General features: G+C 49.5%; 2 protein-coding genes across 2 annotated transcripts; one reads left to right on the top strand and one right to left on the bottom strand.

Annotated features, from left to right (window-relative positions):
- The first annotated feature begins 91 nt into the window (after nucleotides 1-91).
- ppt1 (palmitoyl-protein thioesterase 1 (ceroid-lipofuscinosis, neuronal 1, infantile)) lies at nucleotides 92-6,601 on the top strand. The gene is made up of 9 exons (XM_058999325.1): nucleotides 92-309; nucleotides 1,132-1,241; nucleotides 1,428-1,555; nucleotides 1,627-1,697; nucleotides 1,819-1,921; nucleotides 2,252-2,342; nucleotides 2,683-2,781; nucleotides 3,178-3,249; nucleotides 6,041-6,601. Exons 1-9 carry the CDS (start codon nucleotides 198-200, stop codon nucleotides 6,161-6,163), a joined length of 909 nt encoding a protein of 302 aa, XP_058855308.1. The 5' UTR covers nucleotides 92-197; the 3' UTR covers nucleotides 6,164-6,601.
- A 214-nt stretch (nucleotides 6,602-6,815) lies between these two features.
- cap1 (CAP, adenylate cyclase-associated protein 1 (yeast)) lies at nucleotides 6,816-20,557 on the bottom strand. The gene is made up of 13 exons (XM_058999324.1): nucleotides 20,447-20,557; nucleotides 16,192-16,304; nucleotides 15,361-15,461; nucleotides 15,173-15,250; nucleotides 14,555-14,698; nucleotides 14,145-14,230; nucleotides 13,896-14,001; nucleotides 13,573-13,729; nucleotides 13,311-13,492; nucleotides 12,333-12,456; nucleotides 12,147-12,229; nucleotides 11,747-11,890; nucleotides 6,816-8,403 (listed from the first exon to the last, which is right to left on the bottom strand). The coding sequence occupies exons 2-13, from the start codon at nucleotides 16,298-16,300 to the stop codon at nucleotides 8,320-8,322; spliced, it is 1,398 nt and encodes a 465-aa protein (XP_058855307.1). The 5' UTR covers nucleotides 16,301-16,304; nucleotides 20,447-20,557; the 3' UTR covers nucleotides 6,816-8,319.
- Nucleotides 20,558-25,262: the final 4,705 nt, after the last annotated feature.

The following is a 25,262-nucleotide window of genomic DNA, read 5'->3' as shown; positions in this document are numbered from 1 at the left end:
GTGAAAAGTGTAATTCTAAAAAAATCTCAAAAACTTTATTCGTTCTCTGTCTCTGCTCAGCCGGGCTCCCTCGACACGTGATGAGTTGCGCTCACCCGGACCACGTGGTTCGACCCCGTGTTGTTTATATTTATTCTTCCGTCTCAGTCTCAGGTGATTCGGATGAAGTCGCTGTCAAGCTGTCTGTCTGTCTGAACATGTCTGCTTCCGACCTGCAGCTTCTCCTCGCCTCATGTTTGTTTTTCGCCGTGTTCGGCTCGGTTCGGGGAGCGAACGGGACGGTGCCGCTGGTTCTGTGGCATGGAATGGGTGAGACGCACAATATTTATATTATTGTTCAAGGACTGATCAACTAAAATGAGGAAGTCACTGCTGTGACGTCAGAATGGATTCCGTAGAGTTCGTGGTGGTGTGAATTCTGTCATGCAATTAATTAAATGATTTAATTTATATCTCAGTTAATATACATGTTTTTTTAAAGGAATAAAACTACAGTACAGTGCAGTGCAGTACAGTACAGTGCAGTGCAGTACAGTACAGTACAGTACTGGCACACTGCAGTTTGCCCGGGATGAGAAGTCGTGCTGTTATATCCCCAGCAAGCGGAAAGTACCGCCGCACACACACAGGAAGACAGTTTGTTTTGAGGAATCGATACTGACTCGCGCATGGAGATCACCTTTAAATCCACTTACCTATAAAAATAATTCCTGTGCATTTCAGAGAAGGCGTTTATGTGTGTGAATGGAGGCGGTGCGGGAGCTGTAGATCACTATAGTTAATACGCAGACTGGATCAGTGATGCTAGAGAGACATAGAGATTGACACACTCTGGTCCACAATCACAAAGCATGGTGCATCCCAGAGCTGCTGAATGCACCTAAAGCCCTGGGAACATGACGCCACTTTTTCAGGAATAGCGGCTTGAAACCTGCTTCCAGGAGACCACCGGGAGACCTAGTCTGAGGCAACTTTGCCGTATCAAACCCCAAGTCTCCGCCCGTGTTTCTGTGCAGAGTCCTGAAACCAAGTTCCGAGCCACAGAGTGGCTTCGTGTTCCCTCAGCTTTAGTTGTCTGCAGCATGTTTTATTAGACTGAAGGAATCGGGGTGTGTGGTGTTCCTCTCTCAGGTGACAGCTGCTGTAACCCGCTCAGCATGGGCGCTGTGAAGAAGATGGTGGAGATCAAGATTCCTGGGATCTACGTGCTGTCCCTGGAGATCGGGAAAACCGTTGTCGAGGTAACGGCAATGCTGGGTGGGACTGATGGAAAGGGCAGACCGAGCAGGTTGGAGTGTGTGATTGTGATGCTGATGCTGATGGAGCTGTGTGTGAGAGTATGTGTGTGTGTGTGTGTGTGCGTGCGAGTGTGTGTGTGGATAGATGCATCTCTTTAGTTTCTGTTATAAACTACATCTCTCTCTCAGGACACAGAGAATGGGTTCTTCATGAACGTCAATGATCAGGTGTCTCTGGTGTGCGACACGCTGGCTCGAGACCCCCAGCTGAAAGAGGGGTACAACGCCATGGGCTTCTCACAGGGGGGGCAGTTCCTGTGAGTACACCCCCTCACCCTCCTATTGAAACAGGGATCACACTTCAAGGTCTGACTCTCTCTCTCTCCAGGAGGGCGGTGGCTCAGAGGTGTCCTTCTCCCCCAATGAGGAACCTGATCTCCATCGGAGGACAGCACCAAGGTACAGACAGACAGGCACTCACTCACATTCACACAGTACTGTGCTTGCAAGGTTTTTGCATTGACTTTCATCATTATATTTACGGCTTCAAACCACACTCCCTGTGCTCCCTCTCTCTCAGGAGTGTACGGGCTCCCCCACTGTCCTGGCCAGAGCTCTCATATCTGTGACTGGATCCGCAAGATGCTCAACTCTGGCGCGTACACCGGGATGGTGCAGAACCAGTAAGGACCAGCCTCCCCCTTCTGTGTGTCTGTCTGTCTTGAAATCTTGATGTCGGTATATGTTTCTGTCTGTCTGTCTTGAAATCTTGATCTCTGTCTGTGTGTGTGTCTGTCTGTCTGTCTGTCTTGAAATCTTGATGTCTGTTTGTGTGTGTTTGTCTGCCTTTTATTTCTTAACTTCTTTACATGTCGGTCTGTCTGCCTGTGTATGTGTAATGATATCGGTCTGTAAGATTTGTTTGTTTTTAATCCCAAAGCAATTTGATAGGGAAAGCAGTTTGTTCAGCATGTGGTGATGTTCGTTCTCTCTCTCTCTCTCTCTCTCTCCAGTCTGGTGCAGGCTCAGTACTGGCACGACCCGCTCAATGAGGAGCTGTACCGGAACCACAGCCTGTTCCTCGCTGACATCAACCAGGAGAGGGTGAGTCCCACACAGCCCTCCCTCCCTTCCTCCTGTCCGTGCACTAACCCTGCACAGCGTTCACTCAGTGGGGATCCAAGGGCTCAGCTGGCATCACACGCTTAGCTCACAAGACTCTCCACACAATCTCTCCATTGCAATTCAGAATGAGACCATTGTCTCGGCAGTGATTAGTAATTGAGAAAAATAATAAGAGATTCTAAAAGTAAGCAGTCAGATTACAGGAAGAGAAGGCGGCACTAGATCCGGAGCGCTTGTCTGCTTGACTCGGTTTCTTCCAGTTTGGGTTATAGTTGTGGTTTGTGTTGTAAGGTCTGTGCCTCTGTGTCTCTCTCCCCAGGTGCTGAATGAGTCCTACAAGAAGAACCTGCAGGCTCTGCGCAGCTTCGTGATGGTCAAGTTCCTCCGGGACTCCATGGTGGAGCCCATTGACTCTGAGGTGAGAGTCTGTCTGTCTGTCTGTCTGTCTGTCCGAGGACAGGGGTGAGACTATCGCTCTGTCTGTCTGTGTGAGTCTCTGATATCTGTCTGGAGATTTCACATCGGCTTTTTGAAATGTCAGTCCGGTTCAGAAAGGGGAATCATTCCTGTTTGCAGTTTCCTCCGCGGTCACCAGGAGGAAGTGAAATCGCTGCTCAGAGCCACTCTGCTTGTTTAACTGCTCAGGTCTTCAGCAGCTATAAAAGCACTGCCGGTTAGGTGCTGTAGGGCTGCATCTGTCGCAGCGTTTTTATGAAGTTCCGTTCCTCACCTGACTGCTTCTCACTCTCTGTGTAGTGTTAGTCCAGCTTTGTCAGTGTATTTATAAAGATCTCTCTCTCTCTCTCTCTCTCAGTGGTTTGGATTCTACAAGCCGGGCCAGGCGAAGGAGACCGAGACTCTGCAGGAGAGCGCTCTGTACAAGGAGGTAACCCTCTCACACAAAACCATTCAAACCACTCAGACTGCAGGAGAGCGCTCTGTATAAGGAGGTACCCCTCTCACACAAAACCATTCAAACCACTCAGACTGCAGGAGAGCGCTCTGTACAAGGAGGTACCCCTCTCACACAAAACCATTCAAACCACTCAGACTGCATGAGAGCGCTCTGTACAAGGAGGTACCCCTCTCACACAAAACCATTCAAACCACTCAGACTGCAGGAGAGCGCTCTGTACAAGGAGGTAACCCTCTCACACAAAACCATTCAAACCACTCAGACTGCAGGAGAGCGCTCTGTACAAGGAGGTACCCCTCTCACACAAAACCATTCAAACCACTCAGACTGCAGGAGAGCGCTCTGTACAAGGAGGTACCCCTCTCACACAAAACCATTCAAACCACTCAGACTGCAGGAGAGCGCTCTGTACAAGGAGGTACCCCTCTCACACAAAACCATTCAAACCACTCAGACTGCAGGAGAGCGCTCTGTACAAGGAGGTACCCCTCTCACACAAAACCATTCAAACCACTCAGACTGCAGGAGAGCACGCTGTACAAGGAGGTACCCCTCTCACACAAAACCATTCAAACCACTCAGACTGCATGAGAGCGCTCTGTACAAGGAGGTAACCCTCTCACACAAAACCATTCAAACCACTCAGACTGCAGGAGAGCGCTCTGTACAAGGAGGTAACCCTCTCACACAAAACCATTCAAACCACTCAGACTGCAGGAGAGCGCTCTGTACAAGGAGGTAACCCTCTCACACAAAACCATTCAAACCACTCAGACTGCAGGAGAGCGCTCTGTACAAGGAGGTAACCCTCTCACACAAAACCATTCAAACCACTCAGACTGCAGGAGAGCGCTCTGTACAAGGAGGTACCCCTCTCACACAAAACCATTCAAACCACTCAGACTGCAGGAGAGCGCTCTGTACAAGGAGGTAACCCTCTCACACAAAACCATTCAAACCACTCAGACTGCAGGAGAGCGCTCTGTACAAGGAGGTAACCCTCTCACACAAAACCATTCAAACCACTCAGACTGCAGGAGAGCACGCTGTACAAGGAGGTACCCCTCTCACACAAAACCATTCAAACCACTCAGACTGCAGGAGAGCGCTCTGTACAAGGAGGTAACCCTCTCACACAAAACCATTCAAACCACTCAGACTGCAGGAGAGCGCTCTGTACAAGGAGGTAACCCTCTCACACAAAACCATTCAAACCACTCAGACTGCAGGAGAGCGCTCTGTACAAGGAGGTAACCCTCTCACACAAAACCATTCAAACCACTCAGACTGCAGGAGAGCGCTCTGTACAAGGAGGTACCCCTCTCACACAAAACCATTCAAACCACTCAGACTGCAGGAGAGCGCTCTGTACAAGGAGGTAACCCTCTCACACAAAACCATTCAAACCACTCAGACTGCAGGAGAGCGCTCTGTACAAGGAGGTACCCCTCTCACACAAAACCATTCAAACCACTCAGACTGCAGGAGAGCGCTCTGTACAAGGAGGTACCCCTCTCACACAAAACCATTCAAACCACTCAGACTGCAGGAGAGCGCTCTGTACAAGGAGGTACCCCTCTCACACAAAACCATTCAAACCACTCAGACTGCAGGAGAGCGCTCTGTACAAGGAGGTACCCCTCTCACACAAAACCATTCAAACCACTCAGACTGCAGGAGAGCGCTCTGTACAAGGAGGTACCCCTCTCACACAAAACCATTCAAACCACTCAGACTGCAGGAGAGCGCTCTGTACAAGGAGGTACCCCTCTCACACAAAACCATTCAAACCACTCAGACTGCAGGAGAGCGCTCTGTACAAGGAGGTACCCCTCTCACACAAAACCATTCAAACCACTCAGACTGCAGGAGAGCACGCTGTACAAGGAGGTACCCCTCTCACACAAAACCATTCAAACCACTCAGACTGCAGGAGAGCGCTCTGTACAAGGAGGTACCCCTCTCACACAAAACCATTCAAACCACTCAGACTGCAGGAGAGCGCTCTGTACAAGGAGGTACCCCTCTCACACAAAACCATTCAAACCACTCAGACTGCAGGAGAGCGCTCTGTACAAGGAGGTACCCCTCTCACACAAAACCATTCAAACCACTCAGACTGCAGGAGAGCGCTCTGTACAAGGAGGTACCCCTCTCACACAAAACCATTCAAACCACTCAGACTGCAGGAGAGCGCTCTGTACAAGGAGGTAACCCTCTCACACAAAACCATTCAAACCACTCAGACTGCAGGAGAGCACGCTGTACAAGGAGGTACCCCTCTCACACAAAACCATTCAAACCACTCAGACTGCAGGAGAGCGCTCTGTACAAGGAGGTACCCCTCTCACACAAAACCATTCAAACCACTCAGACTGCAGGAGAGCGCTCTGTACAAGGAGGTACCCCTCTCACACAAAACCATTCAAACCACTCAGACTGCAGGAGAGCGCTCTGTACAAGGAGGTACCCCTCTCACACAAAACCATTCAAACCACTCAGACTGCAGGAGAGCGCTCTGTACAAGGAGGTAACCCTCTCACACAAAACCATTCAAACCACTCAGACTGCAGGAGAGCGCTCTGTACAAGGAGGTACCCCTCTCACACAAAACCATTCAAACCACTCTCACAGTAACAGTACTAGTATTGAAATGCTACCTTTTACATCAGAAACCATTGTTTTCTTTCTGCCAGCAGCTTGATAGAATGTTTCTGTTTCTCTCTCTCTGTGTGTAACTGGCTCTCCTCTCCCTCTGTAGGATCGGCTGGGTCTGCAGGCCCTGGATAAGGCAGGGAAGCTGGTGTTTCTCTCCTCTGACGGAGACCACCTGCAGTTCACAGACGCCTGGTTCAACACAAACATCCTTCCCTACCTGCACTGAGGGGAGCCCCTTCCCCTGCCCAGGACTCCAGGGGGTCCCCTCCAGCAGTGAAGTGAGGCTCTCTGCGCTGCACTAGCCCCACGTTAACCTGCTGCTTTCCGCCACTCAAAACAAATTGCATTGCTTTAAAAAGAATAATTCAGAACAATAATAGAACAAAAAAATAATAATAATGATAATATAATCTATACTTATTTTTGCAATGAAATGTTTTGTATTTTTTAATATGCATAACATTTCATTTTTCATCCTGTTTCTAGCCCTATCTAACCCAGCAGCACCCCCTAGCTGTGATGCACTGATTGAGACACAGTCTTTATATTCCTCATGAAGAAATACATACAGTAATAATAATAATACATTTAAAAAACAAATAGATGCATCATTCATTGTGATCTGCTTTAGTTTTTAATTTTGAAATAAAAACACTTCAACAGATGTGTCGAAAGCTATATCTTCTTATTACTAATATAATCTTTTTGGCTTTTTTTTTTTTTAGGTAGATGTGCTTAGCTTCAGATGTAAGGTGTATTTGCATATTCTTATTACACCACCGGCCCAGTCCAGGTTGGGTCACCGTGGTTCTGATCCAACTCCCAATTCCCAGGAACCCTCCCTAAACCCTTCCCAAGAAACCAGTCAGGACAGCTGCTCAGCAAATCTAGCGGGTTTTTATTGCATCTTTTCTGTAAATATCCTCCTCCTCCTCCAATGATTATTTCAGGGCAAAAAATTATACAAAGAAGAAGTTAAAACTGAAGCAAAAGAGACAGAGAGAGAGAGAGGGGGGCGTTAATGCAGCTCAGCGCTGGAACTATAACAGAAAAATCAACTGAATATAAAAAAACAACCACGAGAGTCCCTATAAACCTGCCCCCCACCTCCCTCCCAGTACAGTAAGAGAAGCAGAGCCCTACAGAGATGGAGAGGAAGAGAGACTAGCACTGGGGATGGTAAGATCAGTTCCAATGTACATTTTAGTTTATTTTATTAATGAACGTCTGTGTACTAAGTGCTTCCACTAGCTGTCTCTTCCCTTCTCTCTCTCCCCAATTCCGCTCTATTTTAATACAGTAAAGGCATGTTTAGTGATTGGTAAGTAACGATTAATAATAAAAGCGCTCCGGTCCCTCGATTTCAAACTCAATCTCTCCTCGGTCACCTACCTCGCTACAAACTTTCTGAAGGCAAACAGACCGGAACTGCAAACCGTTATTTAAACGAACAACCTCTAAACCAGATCTAACCCAATCGAATCACACGGGAGCTCCCCACGCTGTCGGAGTGCGGAGGAACCCATGCAAACAGACAAAATGCATTTATATTATTAATATCACTATCACCTCCAACTCCTCAAACCTCTCTCTAAACGTTCACGCTATCCCTGCGGAGGAACCCATGCAAACAGACAAGATGCATTTATATTATTAATATCACGATCATCTCCATCTCCACGCACCCCGAACCGATACTCCACAAACCACTCTGAAAACTCCTTGCCTCTCTAAACGTCCGCGGTGCGTCTGAAAGCCCCCGTTTCAGCTTTTAAGAAGCTAAACAAAAAAGATAAGTGCTGCATGCGTGTGCCGCTGAGATTCAACCGGACTCTGAAATCAAAGAAGAGCAGAAACACAGAGCAGGCACAGTCCCGGCTGCATCTGTTATAGGAACCGCCAAGCCAGTCTCCCTCCCGCAGAAACGAGACTAAAATCACACAGAAAACCCACTCGAGTCCGGGGAGACCAAGGCCATGGGAGATTTAATTTATTCATTTTTATATATAAACAAAAAACATGAAACTAGCATTTTATTTATTATTATTCTTCTAATGAAGGAATGAATAGATTAATGATTGTAAAGGAATGACAGGTGAGGTGTAATGTGCAGTTGCATATCTGAGTACACATGTCCTCCCCTCGCCCCCTGGCACAGAGGCAGCAGATTGGATAGTATACCTCCCAGTCCCCACCCCCCAAAAGAGAGAGAGAAATCTGCGATTGGATTTAGGAATGCCCATTAGAGAAAGCTGCTTTTTGATTGGATGAAGGAATGCAGATTAAAAAGCAAGCTGTTCTCCGATTTGATGATGGAAGCCAATGGATGCTGTGCCACTCTGTGATTGGGTGCTTGGGGAAGGGGGGAGGGGTGGTCCCCCTCTATCCTGCGATCTCTGTCGCCGTGGTGACCAGCTTGCTGCCGTTCCACACTGTCTTGAACTGCTCCGGAACTGGCAGCTCCGTCTGTGAAAAAATAAAATAAATAGATCAAATATAACGGAGAACACGAATAAATTAGAAATGTTCATCCGTCTGTTTCTCCTGGGCACAAGAACTTTCATCTCGGTGTGTATATAAAAAGGGGGTACACTCACAAAGTCCCCACCCTCGCCGGGCACCAGCACGTTCATCTCGGAGCTCTCTCTCTGTGTGTGTGTGTGTCTCTCTCGGTGTGTATATAAAAGGGGGTACACTCACAAACTCCCCGCCCTCGCCGGGCACCAGCACGTTCATCTCGGAGCTCTCTCTCTGTGTGTGTGTGTGTCTCTCTCGGTGTGTATATAAAAGGGGGTACACTCACAAACTCCCCGCCCTCGCCGGGCACCAGCACGTTCATCTCGGAGCTCTCTCTGTGTGTGTGTGTGTCTCTCTCGGTGTGTATATAAAAGGGGGTACACTCACAAACTCCCCGCCCTCGCCGGGCACCAGCACGTTCATCTCGGAGCTCTCTCTCTGTGTGTGTGTGTGTCTCTCTCGGTGTGTATATAAAAGGGGGTACACTCACAAACTCCCCGCCCTCGCCGGGCACCAGCACGTTCATCTCGGAGCTCTCTCTCTGTGTGTGTGTGTGTCTCTCTCGGTGTGTATATAAAAGGGGGTACACTCACAAACTCCCCGCCCTCGCCGGGCACCAGCACGTTCATCTCGGAGCTCTCTCTCTGTGTGTGTGTGTGTCTCTCTCGGTGTGTATATAAAAGGGGGTACACTCACAAACTCCCCGCCCTCGCCGGGCACCAGCACGTTCATCTCGGAGCTCTCTCTCTGTGTGTGTGTGTGTCTCTCTCGGTGTGTATATAAAAGGGGGTACACTCACAAACTCCCCGCCCTCGCCGGGCACCAGCACGTTCATCTCGGAGCTCTCTCTGTGTGTGTGTGTGTGTGTGTGTGTGTGTGTGTGTCTCTCTCGGTGTGTATATAAAAGGGGGTACACTCACAAACTCCCCGCCCTCGCCGGGCACCAGCACGTTCATCTCGGAGCTCTCTCTCTGTGTGTGTGTGTGTCTCTCTCGGTGTGTATATAAAAGGGGGTACACTCACAAACTCCCCGCCCTCGCCGGGCACCAGCACGTTCATCTCGGAGCTCTCTCTCTGTGTGTGTGTGTGTCTCTCTCGGTGTGTATATAAAAGGGGGTACACTCACAAACTCCCCGCCCTCGCCGGGCACCAGCACGTTCATCTCGGAGCTCTCTCTGTGTGTGTGTGTGTCTCTCTCGGTGTGTATATAAAAGGGGGTACACTCACAAACTCCCCGCCCTCGCCGGGCACCAGCACGTTCATCTCGGAGCTCTCTCTCTGTGTGTGTGTGTGTCTCTCTCGGTGTGTATATAAAAGGGGGTACACTCACAAACTCCCCGCCCTCGCCGGGCACCAGCACGTTCATCTCGGAGCTCTCTCTGTGTGTGTGTGTGTCTCTCTCGGTGTGTATATAAAAGGGGGTACACTCACAAACTCCCCGCCCTCGCCGGGCACCAGCACGTTCATCTCGGAGCTCTCTCTCTGTGTGTGTGTGTGTCTCTCTCGGTGTGTATATAAAAGGGGGTACACTCACAAACTCCCCGCCGGGCACCAGCACGTTCATCTCGGAGCTCTCTCTCTGTGTGTGTGTGTGTCTCTCTCGGTGTGTATATAAAAGGGGGTACACTCACAAACTCCCCGCCGGGCACCAGCACGTTCATCTCGGAGCTCTCTCTCTGTGTGTGTGTGTGTCTCTCTCGGTGTGTATATAAAAGGGGGTACACTCACAAACTCCCCGCCCTCGCCGGGCACCAGCACGTTCATCTCGGAGCTCTCTCTCTGTGTGTGTGTGTGTCTCTCTCGGTGTGTATATAAAAGGGGGTACACTCACAAACTCCCCGCCCTCGCCGGGCACCAGCACGTTCATCTCGGAGCTCTCTCTGTGTGTGTGTGTGTCTCTCTCGGTGTGTATATAAAAGGGGGTACACTCACAAACTCCCCGCCGGGCACCAGCACGTTCATCTCGGAGCTCTCTCTCTGTGTGTGTGTGTGTCTCTCTCGGTGTGTATATAAAAGGGGGTACACTCACAAACTCCCCGCCCTCGCTGGGCACCAGCACGTTCATCTCGGAGCTCTCTCTCTGTGTGTGTGTGTGTCTCTCTCGGTGTGTATATAAAAGGGGGTACACTCACAAACTCCCCGCCGGGCACCAGCACGTTCATCTCGGAGCTCTCTCTCTGTGTGTGTGTGTGTCTCTCTCGGTGTGTATATAAAAGGGGGTACACTCACAAACTCCCCGCCCTCGCTGGGCACCAGCACGTTCATCTCGGAGCTCTCTCTCTGTGTGTGTGTGTGTCTCTCTCGGTGTGTATATAAAAGGGGGTACACTCACAAACTCCCCGCCGGGCACCAGCACGTTCATCTCGGAGCTCTCTCTCTGTGTGTGTGTGTGTCTCTCTCGGTGTGTATATAAAAGGGGGTACACTCACAAACTCCCCGCCCTCGCTGGGCACCAGCACGTTCATCTCGGAGCTCTCTCTGTGTGTGTGTGTGTCTCTCTCGGTGTGTATATAAAAGGGGGTACACTCACAAACTCCCCGCCGGGCACCAGCACGTTCATCTCGGAGCTCTCTCTCTGTGTGTGTGTGTGTCTCTCTCGGTGTGTATATAAAAGGGGGTACACTCACAAACTCCCCGCCCTCGCTGGGCACCAGCACGTTCATCTCGGAGCTCTCTCTGTGTGTGTGTGTGTCTCTCTCGGTGTGTATATAAAAGGGGGTACACTCACAAACTCCCCGCCGGGCACCAGCACGTTCATCTCGGAGCTCTCTCTCTGTGTGTGTGTGTGTCTCTCTCGGTGTGTATATAAAAGGGGGTACACTCACAAACTCCCCGCCGGGCACCAGCACGTTCATCTCGGAGCTCTCTGTGTGTGTGTGTGTGTGTGTGTGTGTGTCTCTGTCTCTCGGTGTGTATATAAAAGGGGGTACACTCACAAACTCCCCGCCCTCGCCGGGCACCAGCACGTTCATCTTGGAGCTCTGTGTGTGTGTGTGTGTGTGTGTGTGTGTGTGTATGTGTGTGTCTCCGTCTCTCGGTGTGTATATAAAAGGGGTACACTCACGAAATCCCCGCCCTCGCCGGGCACCAGCACGTTCATCTCGGAGCTCTGTGTGTGTGTGTCTCTGTCTCTCGGTGTGTATATAAAAAGGGGGTACACTCACGAAATCCCTGCCCTCGCCGGGCACCAGCACGTTCATCTTGGAGCTCTGTGTGTGTGTGTGTGTGTGTGTGTGTGTGTGTATGTGTGTGTCTCCGTCTCTCGGTGTGTATATAAAAGGGGTACACTCACGAAATCCCCGCCCTCGCCGGGCACCAGCACGTTCATCTCGGAGCTCTTGGCGCTCACCACCTCGCAGCTCAGGGAGGTGGGGCTGAGGTACACGTGGCAGCCGTCCGTCTTGTTGATGGAGATGGTGGGGACCTTCCCCAGGACCTGAGGGGAGCAGAGAAGGGGTTACAGCAGGGACCAGAGACCAGGGGGTTACAGCAGGGACCAGAGACCAGGGGGTTACAGCAGGGACCAGAGACCAGGGGGTTACAACAGGGTCCAGGTGGTTACAGCAGGGAACAGAGACCAGAGACCAGGGACCAGGTGGTTACAGTAGGGCACTGAGAACGGGGTACAGCAGGGTTACAGTGGTGTAGCAGTGTAGTTATACAGTATTAGCTGTGCAGTTCTTTTTGTGTACCTGGATCTTGACATCCTTGCAGTTGATCACCTCTACAATCCCGACCACGTCATCAAACACCAGCCCCACCTTCTTACAGTTATCTGCAGAGTGAGGGAGAGTGAGAGTGACACAGAGAGGAGTGAGACACAGAAGGAGTGAGAGGGAGACAGAGACAGACACTAGCCCCCCTGTCCCCCTGCTCACCCAGGGTGATAGAGTTGATCTTGCCCTTGATCTGCAGGGTGCTGCCGGTGCACTTGAAGGCGTAGACCACCTGCTTGAGCTCCGTGTCGCTGATCACCAGCCCCTGCGCATTCTCCTGGTGCTCCTGAGAGAGAGAGAGACGGGGTTAGAGACAGTGGGAATACCAGCACAGCCCAAATCTACAGTACAGGTATATCTACAGCTATCTGTATCGAAACTGAACAGCTCCTGAAAACAGAGACAGAGAGACGAGTCAATATCTATATCTATCTGTATGGACACGACACACACAGAGGTAGCAAAGCTCCTCTCGACTATCCTGAACAGCTCTCTGCTGCTCAGCTTCCTAAAGTGTCCTCTGCTCTTTCTCTCTGTGCAAAAGTTTTTAACAGTGATAAGCTGACTAACACCCTGTGGCAGGATGGCTCGCAGTGGTGAGGTGTGATGACGTCACAACCAGGAAGTACAGAAACCAAACAATGGATGGGCGGGTGAAGCTGAGTGCAACGGCACTCAGCGTGTTTAATAAACAAAACAAATGATTTTAACAAAACAACAAAACACAAAACAAAAGGGCACGAGGGCCAAACGAATAAACAGACAAACAAGTAAGTGTCGTGCTGGCTAATCCAGCACGTTTTAGCAATTGTTATCGTCTGCTCGCTCTCTCCGCTCTCCGTACTCTCCTCTATACAAACACCACCCCGCAGAACGGGCAGCTGCAGGTTCTTATACTCTGGCCGAGGGGTTAACTAGTTGTTAATTATCTTATTACCCCTCGGCCAGAGTCTGCACGCGTTTGGTAAGGATGCATGACTGTCAGCTAGTTAAATAATCAGTAGCTGATCAGTCATGCATCCTCACAGGGTTTTAAATATAAATAATAAAAGACGCGGCGCTTTTACCCGCGCCGCAAACAAAAATACAAATAATAATAAATAGGGGCGGGACACTCCGCCACACCCCCCCCTCACTCACCACTCTCCACTTCTTCCCATCCAGCTCCAGCACGGGTGGCTCTTTCTTGGCTGCCGGTTTGTTCGTGGCGACGGCTGGTTTGGAGGTGCTGAAGGGCTTGGGGCCGCTCCGGACCGGAGTCCCCTGGGCTTTCAGAGCCGGGTTCTTGTGGGTCTTCTGATCATCGGCGACGTGCTTCAGACCTGGGGGGGAAACAATGATTAATACTGACCCAAAAGCAAGGCAGTCTGTGAGGGAATGGCTGTACCAAGTCTCCACTCACCCTTGGTGATGTTGGCGCCCTTGTTGATCTCAGCGAAGAGGGAGGAGCGGTCCTCACTGGCTCCGGATGAGGATTGGACGGGAGCAGGAGGAGGGGGCGGGCCAGGAGGGGGCGGGGCTCCACAAGCAGATGGAGGAGCAGGAGAGGCCTTGGGACCCTGCGACACAGAGAAACAGACAGGTTAATCACAGTAATTATCTAATGTATGGGGCCTTTGTAAATACTCCTTGATGTAAGGGTGCAGTGGGTAGGGTATAGAGAGAGGGCGCAGTGTGTAGGGGATAGGGTGTAGTGGAGCAGTGTGTAGGACACTGAATACTCACTGTCTTGCTCCAGGCCAGGCCCGTGGTGTGGTGCTCCTTGATGTAAGCCTGCAGTCCAGACCAGATGCTCAGGTAAGCCTTCACCCAGTCCACATGCTTCTTATCCCTGCGGAGCGAGACAGAGACACACAGACGGGTCAGAGACACAGAGACAGGCAGACACACAGACAGGGGTTAGAGACACAGACAGGCAGACACACAGACGAAACCCAGGCAGAAAGAAACACTGAGACAGACGGAGAGACTCACGTGTCTTTGAACTCCTTGAGGACGCGGTTGGTGTAGAACATGGCAGCGTCGTTCATCTCCTTCACAAAGGGGCCTGGCTTGGGGCTCTGACAGAGAGAGGGAGGGAGGGAGTCAGCCTGGTTTAGGAATTCATCTCTGCGTACTCCGATTCTGGTCTCTCACCATGGCGACCCAGCCCAGCGTGGGGAAGCTCTCTAACCCCTCCCCTCCCCTCCCCTCCCCTGGTTCCGGTTCTGGTCTCTCACCAAGGTGACCCAGCCCAGCGTGGGGATGCTCTCTAACCCCTCCCCTCCCCTCCCTCCCCTGGTTCCGGTTCTGGTCTCTCACCATGGCGACCCAGCCCAGCACGGGGATGCTCTCTAACCCCTCCCCTCCCCTCCCCTCCCCTGGTTCCGGTTCTGGTCTCTCACCATGGCGACCCAGCCCAACGCGGGGATGCTCTCGCTCACAGCTGACAGGTGGTTGAACTGCTTGCTGCTCCGGTTCTGCTCCCGGAACTCCTGGATCTGCTGGATCTGAGTGGAGGCGGGCTTGAGCAGCGCAGCCAGCTCGCTCTGAGAGGGGGAGAGGAGGGCAGTGTTAATACAGAGAGAGGGGAGAGGAGGGCAGTGTTAATACAGAGAGAGGGGAGAGGAGGGCAGTGTTAATACAGAGAGAGGGGACAGGAGGGAGCAGCTAATAGAGATTGTGTCTCTGATAGGTGTGACTGCAGGCACTGACATGATGCAACTGATGTTAATAATTCATCAGTGGGACTGTGCTCCGTTACCCTCCCCTCCCTATTGTCCTGCACACAATGGCACAGACTTGTTGAGCAGTTCAGCTTCACTGATCTCAGACTCTCACACACACTAATCCCTGATTAACACTCGGCCACCGAGACAGAGAGTCGAGAGGGTAGCTATAGAAAGCAGGACTAGGGGCTGGCACAGGGTTTATAAAGCAGGGCTCAGAATGGGTATACAAGACAGGGTGGGGTTCGGGAAGCTGGGGGGCGAGGAGCAGGGCTGGGGGGCGGGGTGACTCACCTCGGACGGTTTCTGGCATCGCGAGGCCTTCAGCAGCAGCGCTCTCTGTGAGGTCAGAGCCAGCTTCACCATGTCAGCCTGCAGGAGGGGGAGAGAGACAGAGAGAGAGGACACACAGTTAATACACACAGGTAATACAGCCACACACCCAGGTAACACAGGCACATTGTTAATAGAGTCTGACTCACGTGTTTCAGGACATCGCCCCCTATCTGCTGGCTGTGGGAGTAGTACTCAGCCACGGGGCCTGACAGCAGGCAGTCATAACTCTCCACGAACGCAGCCACATCTGAGAGGGGGAGGGAGAGACTGCTGTTAACTGCAGGCTTGTACACAGGTGTAGGGCTCTCACAAATGTTAAGAGAATCTGGAGTGTCATTTACTTTCCTTTAGTGAAACTATCGAGTGTTTAATAGTTGCGGATTGCATATTGAAGGCGAAGGAAATGGTGTTTATTGTTTTATTTTTAGTACAAGACCTCAGTTATGCCAGGGCAGCGATAGCTGAGGAAATGACTTACTTTAGAAAGTGACTTCATTGAGAGTTTATTTAGCGTTGCTGCAGGTTGTGGATCTGCATCAAGGACAGGCGAGCGGAATTCAAACCTCAAAATACAGGAAATGCTCTTCCAGAAATAGACACACAGAGGGACTCTGTTTCACTTTGAGACAGCCAACAGACTGAGTCTGTCTTCGCATTAAACCAAGGGCTAGACAGACCCACCATTTAAAACATGCACACAAACACACCCACACTAACCCCCACACACACACAAGCACTAAATATATCGCTCTCACACACACACAGGAAGTGTGACGGTACAGACATGCATCACTCTAACCCCAGCTTCCTGTTCCTGCAGCAGCAGCTTTCTGTAACAGAGCTGCTGTGATCAACCAGTACATGCATGTGTGTGACAGGAACACCAGACTGCACATCCCTGCAGGTGAAACCCTGTCCATATCACTGTGTGAGCGACTCGGTCTCCAATCCAATTCAATCCCTCCCTCCTTCCTTACCTCCGGACGCAGCAGAATCTCCTGCCTCGCCATGCCCAGAACCGGCCACAGTCTCCAGCCGACTCACGACCCGCTCCAAGCGCTCCACTAGTGCCTGCATCTCAGCCATGATCCTGCGGAGAGGTACAGGAGAGGACAGTGAGACTCGGAGACAGAGACAGACAGTGACTGGGGTCCCTGTGGGGGGCCTCGAGGAGATATTCCTGTTGTTGTTTTTCCAGTTTCTGGGGGGGGTGCAGTCTGGCACACACTCACACCTCTCAGCTCTGATTTGCTGTTTAACACAGTAACCTGGCCTATTGTAAAGACTGTTTTCATATTTTTAGTTCTGGAACCGTTCTCGCATGAAATACTACAAACCAAATAAGCTGCAAACAAACGTGATGTGCATGCGAATCCAGCAGGAGGCGACAGCACTTTGCATTGCAAAGTGTGTGTGAAACACACACAACCCCCCCTCCCCTCTCAGTGTACAGACCCCTCCTCAGGTAAGCATGTTTATTTATTTATACAGGGCCTTTCATACTGCAGGATCTCAAAGCACTTCACACGTCAATAAAAACAAAAGATTACAATAAACTGAAAAACATGAACATGAAATAGTTCTAGAAAAATATATCAAAACAAAGGAATAAAAAGAGAAGAACACAGAACACATTTTAAAAATCCTCCTCCTCAAGCGAGTCACAGGTACAGACCTGCCTGCACAGGAATGCAGCCTCACCCGATGCTCTCTGAACACAGCGGCCCTGAAAACAATCACGACTGGGAGGACTTCGAACCGGCATGAGCCCAGCTGCACCCAGAGCTGGGGTTCAGAGCTCCCCTCAGTGAAGTCTAGTATTATTATTAATATTGAAATGATCAGGAGCCAGGAGTTTGAGCAGGGTTACAAACTCACACTAGCCCTGCTGCTGCTGCACCCAGTCCTGGGGTTCAGAGCTCCCCTCAGTGAAGTCTAGTATTATTATTAATATTGAAATGATCAGGAGCCAGGAGTTTGAGCAGGGTTACAAACTCACACTAGCCCTGCTGCTGCACCCAGAGTTGGGGTTCAGAACTCCCCTCAATGAAGTCTATTACAGAAGTGTCTGTGTGCTAGTGTCAGTGTGCGAGTGTCTGTGTGTGTGCGTGTGCGTCAGTGTGTGATGCAGGGTGTGGTGTGTGTGTGTGTGCTTCTGCCACCCAGATGCCTCTCTTACCCTGTGTTTGACACACCTGCTGGAATGACACAAGCACACTGACCTAGGCTGCAAACAGGGGGCTCATCATTGAGGGATGCAAATGTTTACCCGCAGATCGAGTTTCCTCCTAATCCTGTGCGGCTCTGTGTTGTAGCAGCTGCTGTGTTTCAGGCAGGACCTTCTAGAATCTGAACAAACAGCGCTGGAGAGCCAAGCATTAATACAACCAGACTGTTCATTGTGATCATCGCTTGCACAAGGCAAACATTCAGTATTACACAGCTCAGAACCAGAGACAACGTATCCCTCTGTCTGTGTCTGTCAGAGTGTGTGTGTGAGAGTGTGTGTGTCTGTCTGTCAGAGTGTGTGTGTGTCTGTCAGAGTGTGTGTGTCTGTCTGTCAGAGTGTGTCTGTCTGTCTGTCAGAGTGTGTCTGTCTGTCTGTCTGTCAGAGTGTGTGTGTGTGTGTCTGTCAGAGTGTGTGTGTGTGTCTGTCTGTCTGTCAGAGTGTGTGTCTGTCTGTCTGTCAGAGTGTGTGTCTGTCTGTCTGTCAGAGTGTGTGTGTCTGTCTGTCTGTCAGAGTGTGTGTGTCTGTCTGTCTGTCAGAGTGTGTGTGTCTGTCTGTCTGTCAGAGTGTGTGTGTCTGTCTGTCTGTCAGAGTGTGTCTGTCTGTCTGTGTGTGTGTGTGTCTGTGTCTGTCTGTCAGAGTGTGTGTGTCTGTTTTTATTTTATTGTTTGAGGGGCAGGGTTAGAAGTTCTTTCTCGCTGTTTAAACAGAGACGATGTTGATAAACATGAGAGTAGAAGGAACCGATTAGTCGACTCTTCTGATCTCTGCTCTCCACAGGGGAGGGTGATTGCTGTGGATCAGGCTGGTTTACCGTTCCCAGTGAAGCAACAACAGCAGCTGCTTGGGTTTGTGTGTGAAAGCAGCCATCACCACAAACCCAAGCAGCTGTTTCTTCAGGTGTTTCACTCTGAAAGGTGAATCAGCATCTCCAACGACCCTCCCCTGATTTCTGTATGGAGTAATGCAATAACGGGTCTGAGCAGCTCTAATAAACACGCTTCAATGGGATTCTGGTGTAGCCGTGTCCGCACACTCAGCACAGCGCCGAGTCCGTGTAGCAGCCTGATCCAGCGCAGTCTAAAGAAGAAACAAGGTCAGGAGCTGAAGAGAGGATTCATTCGTGCCTCACAGAGACACGCCGATAACAGGGAGCTGAACACAGCGTGGCGCAGAGAGATATCTCCCACACTGAGAGAACCCAGACCCGTTTACTCATCTAATCGTGTCCATAACCACAGAACACACAACAACACACATCTGGAAACTGCTAACAGACACGCTTGTAAATATACAAACTTTCCTGTAAGTACGTATGGATCTAATGCTATAAATATAAACGCACGTTTCTATTTCACCACGAGACGCTTACTGATGAGGGGGTGCGGGGTTCCATTCGGGGGGAGCGGGGTTTTCGGTTTTTATATAAAATTAGTTTGAGTTTTCTTGAGAAACTCACCCGCCGCTTACCGTGTCCGCATTGCACAACACACAGGAAATAAGCGAGGAGGAGATCAGAACTAGAGGGAATGGAGTCGAACACGACACTCCTCTCATATAAATAACATATAACGCGCCGCACACCGACCAAGAAAACACACCCGTGACGATTATTATTATTATTATTATTATTATTATTATTATTATTATTATTATTATTATTATTATTATTATTATTATCCACACTGCAGTGCATAGCCCGAGAACCTGCCACTGCGTTACACGAGCACCGCTGTATAAACAGGCGTGTCGGGCATTGCAAACCCGGTAGTGGGCGAGTCATTGCACAGCGATTTTTTTCCCCCGGAAAATAATAAGGAAGGGCCTACAAGTTTTAGAAACGTTATTAATGTAACCATATCTTACAAACTGGCTCACGGTACCGACCCCTCGTTACTTCGTATAAGGAAAAAAAAACTTTCACTTGAATCGAATATATATTATATATATATATTATATATATATAGGCCTGGACGTGTTTTTATTTAGTTTGTTGCAAAATGAATTGGGCGCTTCCGCTCCACACCCGAGCTAACTGACTGACAGAGTCCCCGACACCAGGCAGTTCAGCTGCCACACTCATGAGAGCACGTTTCAGGACACATTTAACATCTGCAGCGAGCTTCTTCATTAAAATAAAATGCAGACTGTTCAAGCTGGCCTGTCCGTGTAGCCGGCGAGACTTCACTGACATCGATCGGGTCGGGAGCGTCAATCAGGAGGTCCAGCTGCCGGACAGTACGAGTACTGTGCAGTTCTTGACTTTAACTGAAGTTTAATCAAATCCACATGGTCAAAGTGCCTGCAAGACATCGTAAACCACATCAGACCCAACTCCCAGTGCCCGGAAGCAGCGCCTGTCTGTGCATTGCCCGGTGGTACTGTAAGTACTAACCCGGCGCAACATAACCGGCCCCGCGTCGAATGATTAGGGACGCTGCTGCAACAGAAATGGGTCAACACAGGACTGCACACAGATACGCCAGCCTTCCTTCCCCCTTCCCTATCTCTCATTCAGCACGCCACACTGTAGAGTACACTGATCTCTAACAGGCTTTAACAACATTACATACCTGTGCTGTGCTGTGCTGTGCTGCACGCCACGACCACCGGCCTTACACACAACAGCAAATCAACCATATAAACCGGGCTTCATGTTTCGAGTAATGAGCCTAGCGATGCAGCTCCAATCAGACACCGCCTCTCTCAAGTTATGCCACAGTTGCAAAAATAAAACTAAGTTTGTTTTTTGCCTAGTTCAAATTCTGCATATTATTCTAACACACTTCCAATATATTACAGGGTGAAGTGAATCAAACACCCCCCTTACTATACAGCGATTATTAAATAGGACACGGTTTTACAGAGTATTTATAATAACTGGGCTGCAGCGTGCTTAGTAATTCACTGGACCCGCATTCTCAATGTCGGATAAACATCGCCTCCCAGCTCACTATCCCCGAGTTTGGGGCTCTTTTTCCGGACCCCACCCCGCTGCTGCTTACCTTTTCTTGCGCTCCGGTAGTTCTCTATTTCAATCTCTCTCTTTCTACCCCCCTCTCTCTCTCTCCTCCCGTCTTTCTTCCTGTGTAGCCCAGGGTACTCCCAGCTGTCACCGCGGCGGCGCAGCTTCTTCCGCCCATTTTCAGTCCAGTACTTCACCTTATAAGGCGAGCCCGCTGTCTGTCTGCAGGCTCTGGTTTTCATTAACAGTGGAACATTGCACGGATTTCTGAGTTGTATAACTGATGCATATCGAAAGTGGGGTGTATTGTACCGGCCACTGTGTCGGCTGTTTGCTAGTCATACCGAATGCCTCGATATCGGTCCCTAAAGCAGCCCAGTGATATGATTGTGTTTCTGATGCCCCGCCACACCCAGTACAGTGTCTGTCGAGGCTCAGGGCGAGGTGCGCGTACTTTGGTTTATGTCATATTGTTAGATTTGCAAATATTGACTGTACAGAAGAGAAGCATTAAACACGTATCTAATGACACGCGTTTTTACCGGAGAGAGACAACCTCCCGAGGTTTCGGTGTGTGTTTAACGCGCCTTTGTCAAGGGAAAGCGTGTTTGAAAACGTAGTTATAACGTATATATATATATATATATATATGTGAGGCTGTGTGGTCCAGTGGTTAAAGAAAAGGGCTTGTAACCAGGAGGTCCCCGGTTCAAATCTCACCTCAGCCACTGACTCATTGTGTGACCCTGAGCAAGTCACGTCACCTCCTTGTGCTCCGTCTTTCGGGTGAGACGTAGTTGTAAGTGACTTTGCAGCTGATGCATAGTTCACACACCCGAGTCTCTGTAAGTCGCCTTGGATAAAGGCGTCTGTCTGCTAAATAAACAAATAATAATAACGCTGTCTGCGCTGAGAATGGCACGCTGGAGGCGGGACTGTGTTTGTGGCGCGTTGCGCACCAGAGTGCCAGTTTGCACTCCGAGGTAAGAGGCTCTGATTAACTCTGATAAGAACGTTAATCACCAGACATCTTTCATAAATCTCACCCACACGTTTATTCAGAAGATGAAAGACCGACACGCTTTTTGGTGGTAGTCATTTGTATTGTGCATTAGAGAACACGTCGTTGACTCTCCAGTTTGCTTACATTTTTAACTGCTGCTTGTGAAGTATGGATTTCTAAGAACTCTGGACATTGAACTTGTATTGGGGCGGGGCGGGGCGGGAGTGGGGGTGTTACAGGGAACACAGTTTCATTTCTTATAGAGGCTTTGAATCCAGTTGAAGTCACCAATGAAACCAAGCTGAATCACAGCGTGTCCCCAGGTCCACATCACACAATGTAATAATGTGTTTCACGCAGCAGGAGAGCCAGCTGGCTGCTCGCTATGCCCAGGTTAGTGGCTTCAAACCCCATGTTAGGAGCCTGTGCTTTCATTTCATTTTCAAAGACTGCCCTTTTTGATAGACTAGGTTTTACAATACAGGACAAGGTGTCAGTGGTCTTGAGCATCATACTACTAATATAAAGAGGCTGATATAAGATCGTCTCAGCCGTGCTGGACTCTCCCATGGAGCTGAGTGGTGCAGTGTGATGATTCACTAGCATGCTGTGCTGCTCACCTGGCAGGACTGGCTCCTTCCGTTCTCAAATACTTTGTTTATTTCCTATGTGGACAATGATAACGGAAGTGAGGTGGTACAGTGGGTTAATTGAGGAAAGAGGCTAACCCTAACCTTTCTCCACAGGTGTCTTAATTAACACTGTGTCAATGATGCTGTATTTTGTTTATTTCTTGACGTATTTTTGCCAAAAAACAAAAAATTATATTTTCAGGAAAAACAAAATACTTAAAAAAGTAAAAACCGCGCCCTCCAGTGGAGTAATGAGGTATTGCATGCCAAGGATTTAACACAAGACTGAGCTGCTATCGACCGTGTATTTTGCCCTTTGCGTGCATTACCTGTTTCTGCTGCTGGGCGGGGTCATGCGCGCGCACGTTCTGCAGTCGGAGCCCATGACATTTCAGAACCCATAACCTCCTGCTGCTGCAAGTATGCCAGGTCGTTTTTCAGTGGATTTGCTTGTGTGTTAATGTTAAATTCATGTCCTGATTGGACTCTGATTCCCAGGGCTGTTGGTTGAAACCCTGCTCAAGGTACAAGTTGTTTTTTGGTTTTTCTCCCCAAGCTGGTTCCTTGACCTTGTAGGCACTGCAAAGCAAACACGCAGGAGAGCTGCTTGGTGGTGCAGAGGGAGAGCGCAGGAGGCTGGACTGTTCTTCTCCCTGAGAGACTGGGTTCAAATCCAGGCTGCAGCTTGAAATGTTCTTTTTTCACAGCGCCTTGTAGTTTGAATCTGTCAAAGACATGATAGAAGTGACTCTTTTATTGGATATTTCCAATGAAGGGATCACTACACAGTGTTCCATGCAGGAGTTAAAGCACTGGAGGGATGTGACAGCGCAGCGCTCTGATTTACTAACTGGTTCCAGACCCATATGGGGGACGTGTGTGTTTTATTTGACCTTTAAGACCTATCCTGGGCTTGGGTTTGAATGCAGTGCCAAGGGGCTGGGTAGCTCGCTTGGTAGAGTGTGGGACTCCTCTCTCTCAGGGTGGGGGTTCAAACCCTGCAAGTTGGTTGTGTTTTATTTTTTTTCCCCCCAAAACGTTGTACTCATTGATAAACCAAGTATGAGCAAAGCAGCACAGCCGTCTGATCTGGTGTCCTTGGATGCAGACCCAGTGTATTATACACAGAATGAACTGAAACAATGCTGTGCCGCTGAGGGGACACTCAGCAGCTGTCTGGCTGGCTCAGTTGGTAGAGTCGTGGTCTTTGATTCCCAGAGTTGTTGGTTCAAATCCTGCATGAGGCAGAAGTGTTAATCTCTGAATTTCAAAAGTGTTGTTTAATTTACCTTTTTATCAATAAGGTTTGGTATTGAATCCAGTTGAAGTCACAAATGAAACCAAGCTGAAAATCAGTCTCTCCCCAGGTCCACATCACACAATGTAATAATGTGTTTCACGCAGCAGGAGAGCCAGCTGGCTGCTTGCTCTGCTGGTAGAGCGTGGGACTCTGATGCTCAGGTTAGTGTCTTCAAACCCCATGTTAGGAGCCTGTGCTTTCATTTCATTTTCAAAGACTTTGCCCTTTTTGTAAAATCAAGTCTATCAAGGGGTTGGTGGTCTTAAGCTTAAAAATAATATGAAGAGGCTGATATAAGATCTTCTCTGCAATGTTAACCTCACACAAGGAGACAGGTGGTGCAGTGGGCTAGTTCACTAGCATGCTGTGCTGCTCCTCCTCGGAGTACCGGGTTCAAATCCAGGTGAGTTCTTTGTTTTCAAATACTTTGTTAATTTCTCATATAGACAATGAATTGTATACTTTCCTATATAGAGAATGATAAAGCAAGCGGTGAGGTGGCACAGGGGGCTGATTCACTCGCATGCTGTGCTGTGCTCCTTGGAGTACCGGGTTCAAATCCTGCTAATTTCTTGCTTTATTTTCAAAAAACGGGTTCATTGACCTCATAGCCAGCGTGCAGCAGAGCTTTCCTGTGGGAGCTTGTGGCGCAGTGGGTTACACCCACGGCCTCCTCTCCCTGAAGACGATGGTTCAAATCCTGGTCCCGGAGGTGAGTTCCTGAAGGTAAGTAATGATGTTGGTTGTGTTTCCACAGATGGAGAAGGAGAAGGAGAAGAAGAAGACCTGCCCTGTGGAGGGAGGAGGAGAAGATGGAGAGAAGGTAGGAGAGGATAGAATGGGGGGGGTCTGGCCCCCCCACATGGGAGGGGAATGTCAGGTGGCAGTGTTGCAGCTTGAGACAAGCGGAATATAAGTCTATTTAGTAAGATACTAAAACAATGGGTATTGCGTCTTGTATATGTTTACATTTTAGTTATGACTTTGAAAGAAGAGACTTAGTAAGTATCTTAATGATTAGACTCTGATGTAACTCATAAGTTCCGCTTGTCTCAGGCAGTAACACTGCCACCAGACTTTCTCCTCCCAGGTGGGGGGGGCCAGACCCCCCCTTTCTATCCTCTCCTACCTTCTCTCCATCTTCTCCTCCTCCCTCCACAGGGCAGGTCTTCTTCTTCTCCTTCTCCTCCTCCATCTGTGGAAACACAACCAACATCATTACTTACCTTCAGGAACTCACCTCCGGGACCAGGATTTGAACCGTCGTCTTCAGGGAGAGGAGGCCGTGGGTGTAACCCACTGCGCCACAAGCTCCCACAGGAAAGCTCTGCTGCACACTGGCTATGAGGTCAATGAACCCGTTTTTTGAAAATAAAGTAAGAAATTAGCAGGATTTGAACCCGGTGCTCCAAGGAGCACAGCACAGCATGCAAGTGAATCAGCCCCCTGTGCCACCTCACCGCTTGCGTTATCATTCTCTATATAGGAAAGTATACAATTCATTGTCTATATGAGAAATGAACAAAGTATTTGAAAACAAAGAACTCACCTGGATTTGAACCCGGTACTCCGAGGAGGAACAGCACAGCATGCTAGTGAACTAGCCCACTGCACCACCGTCTCCTTGTGACAGCCTAGCAGTCTAACCTTGTATAAGAGATGAGCTTCCCTTTTCAGAGCTCACACTGCTGGAGTTGAGAATCCTGGATCTTACTGCAGAGTTTCATGCCACTGAAGAGAGGCGGGCTATGAAACACACTCCCCTATTACACAGCAGGGCTCTGAGGTAAACACCAGGGATACCAGGGGCAGGACTGTGACTGTTAATACTTATATCATATATATAATAACTGTGTGGCTTCCATAGGAAAATGTGTTTTTAATATTGTGTCCCTCGTCAAGCTGTAGAATCTGACTTATT

Source organism: Acipenser ruthenus, chromosome 25 (genome assembly GCF_902713425.1).
Source record: "Acipenser ruthenus chromosome 25, fAciRut3.2 maternal haplotype, whole genome shotgun sequence".
NCBI lineage: Eukaryota > Metazoa > Chordata > Actinopteri > Acipenseriformes > Acipenseridae > Acipenser > Acipenser ruthenus.
This window is presented reverse-complemented; position numbering and strand designations above follow the sequence as displayed.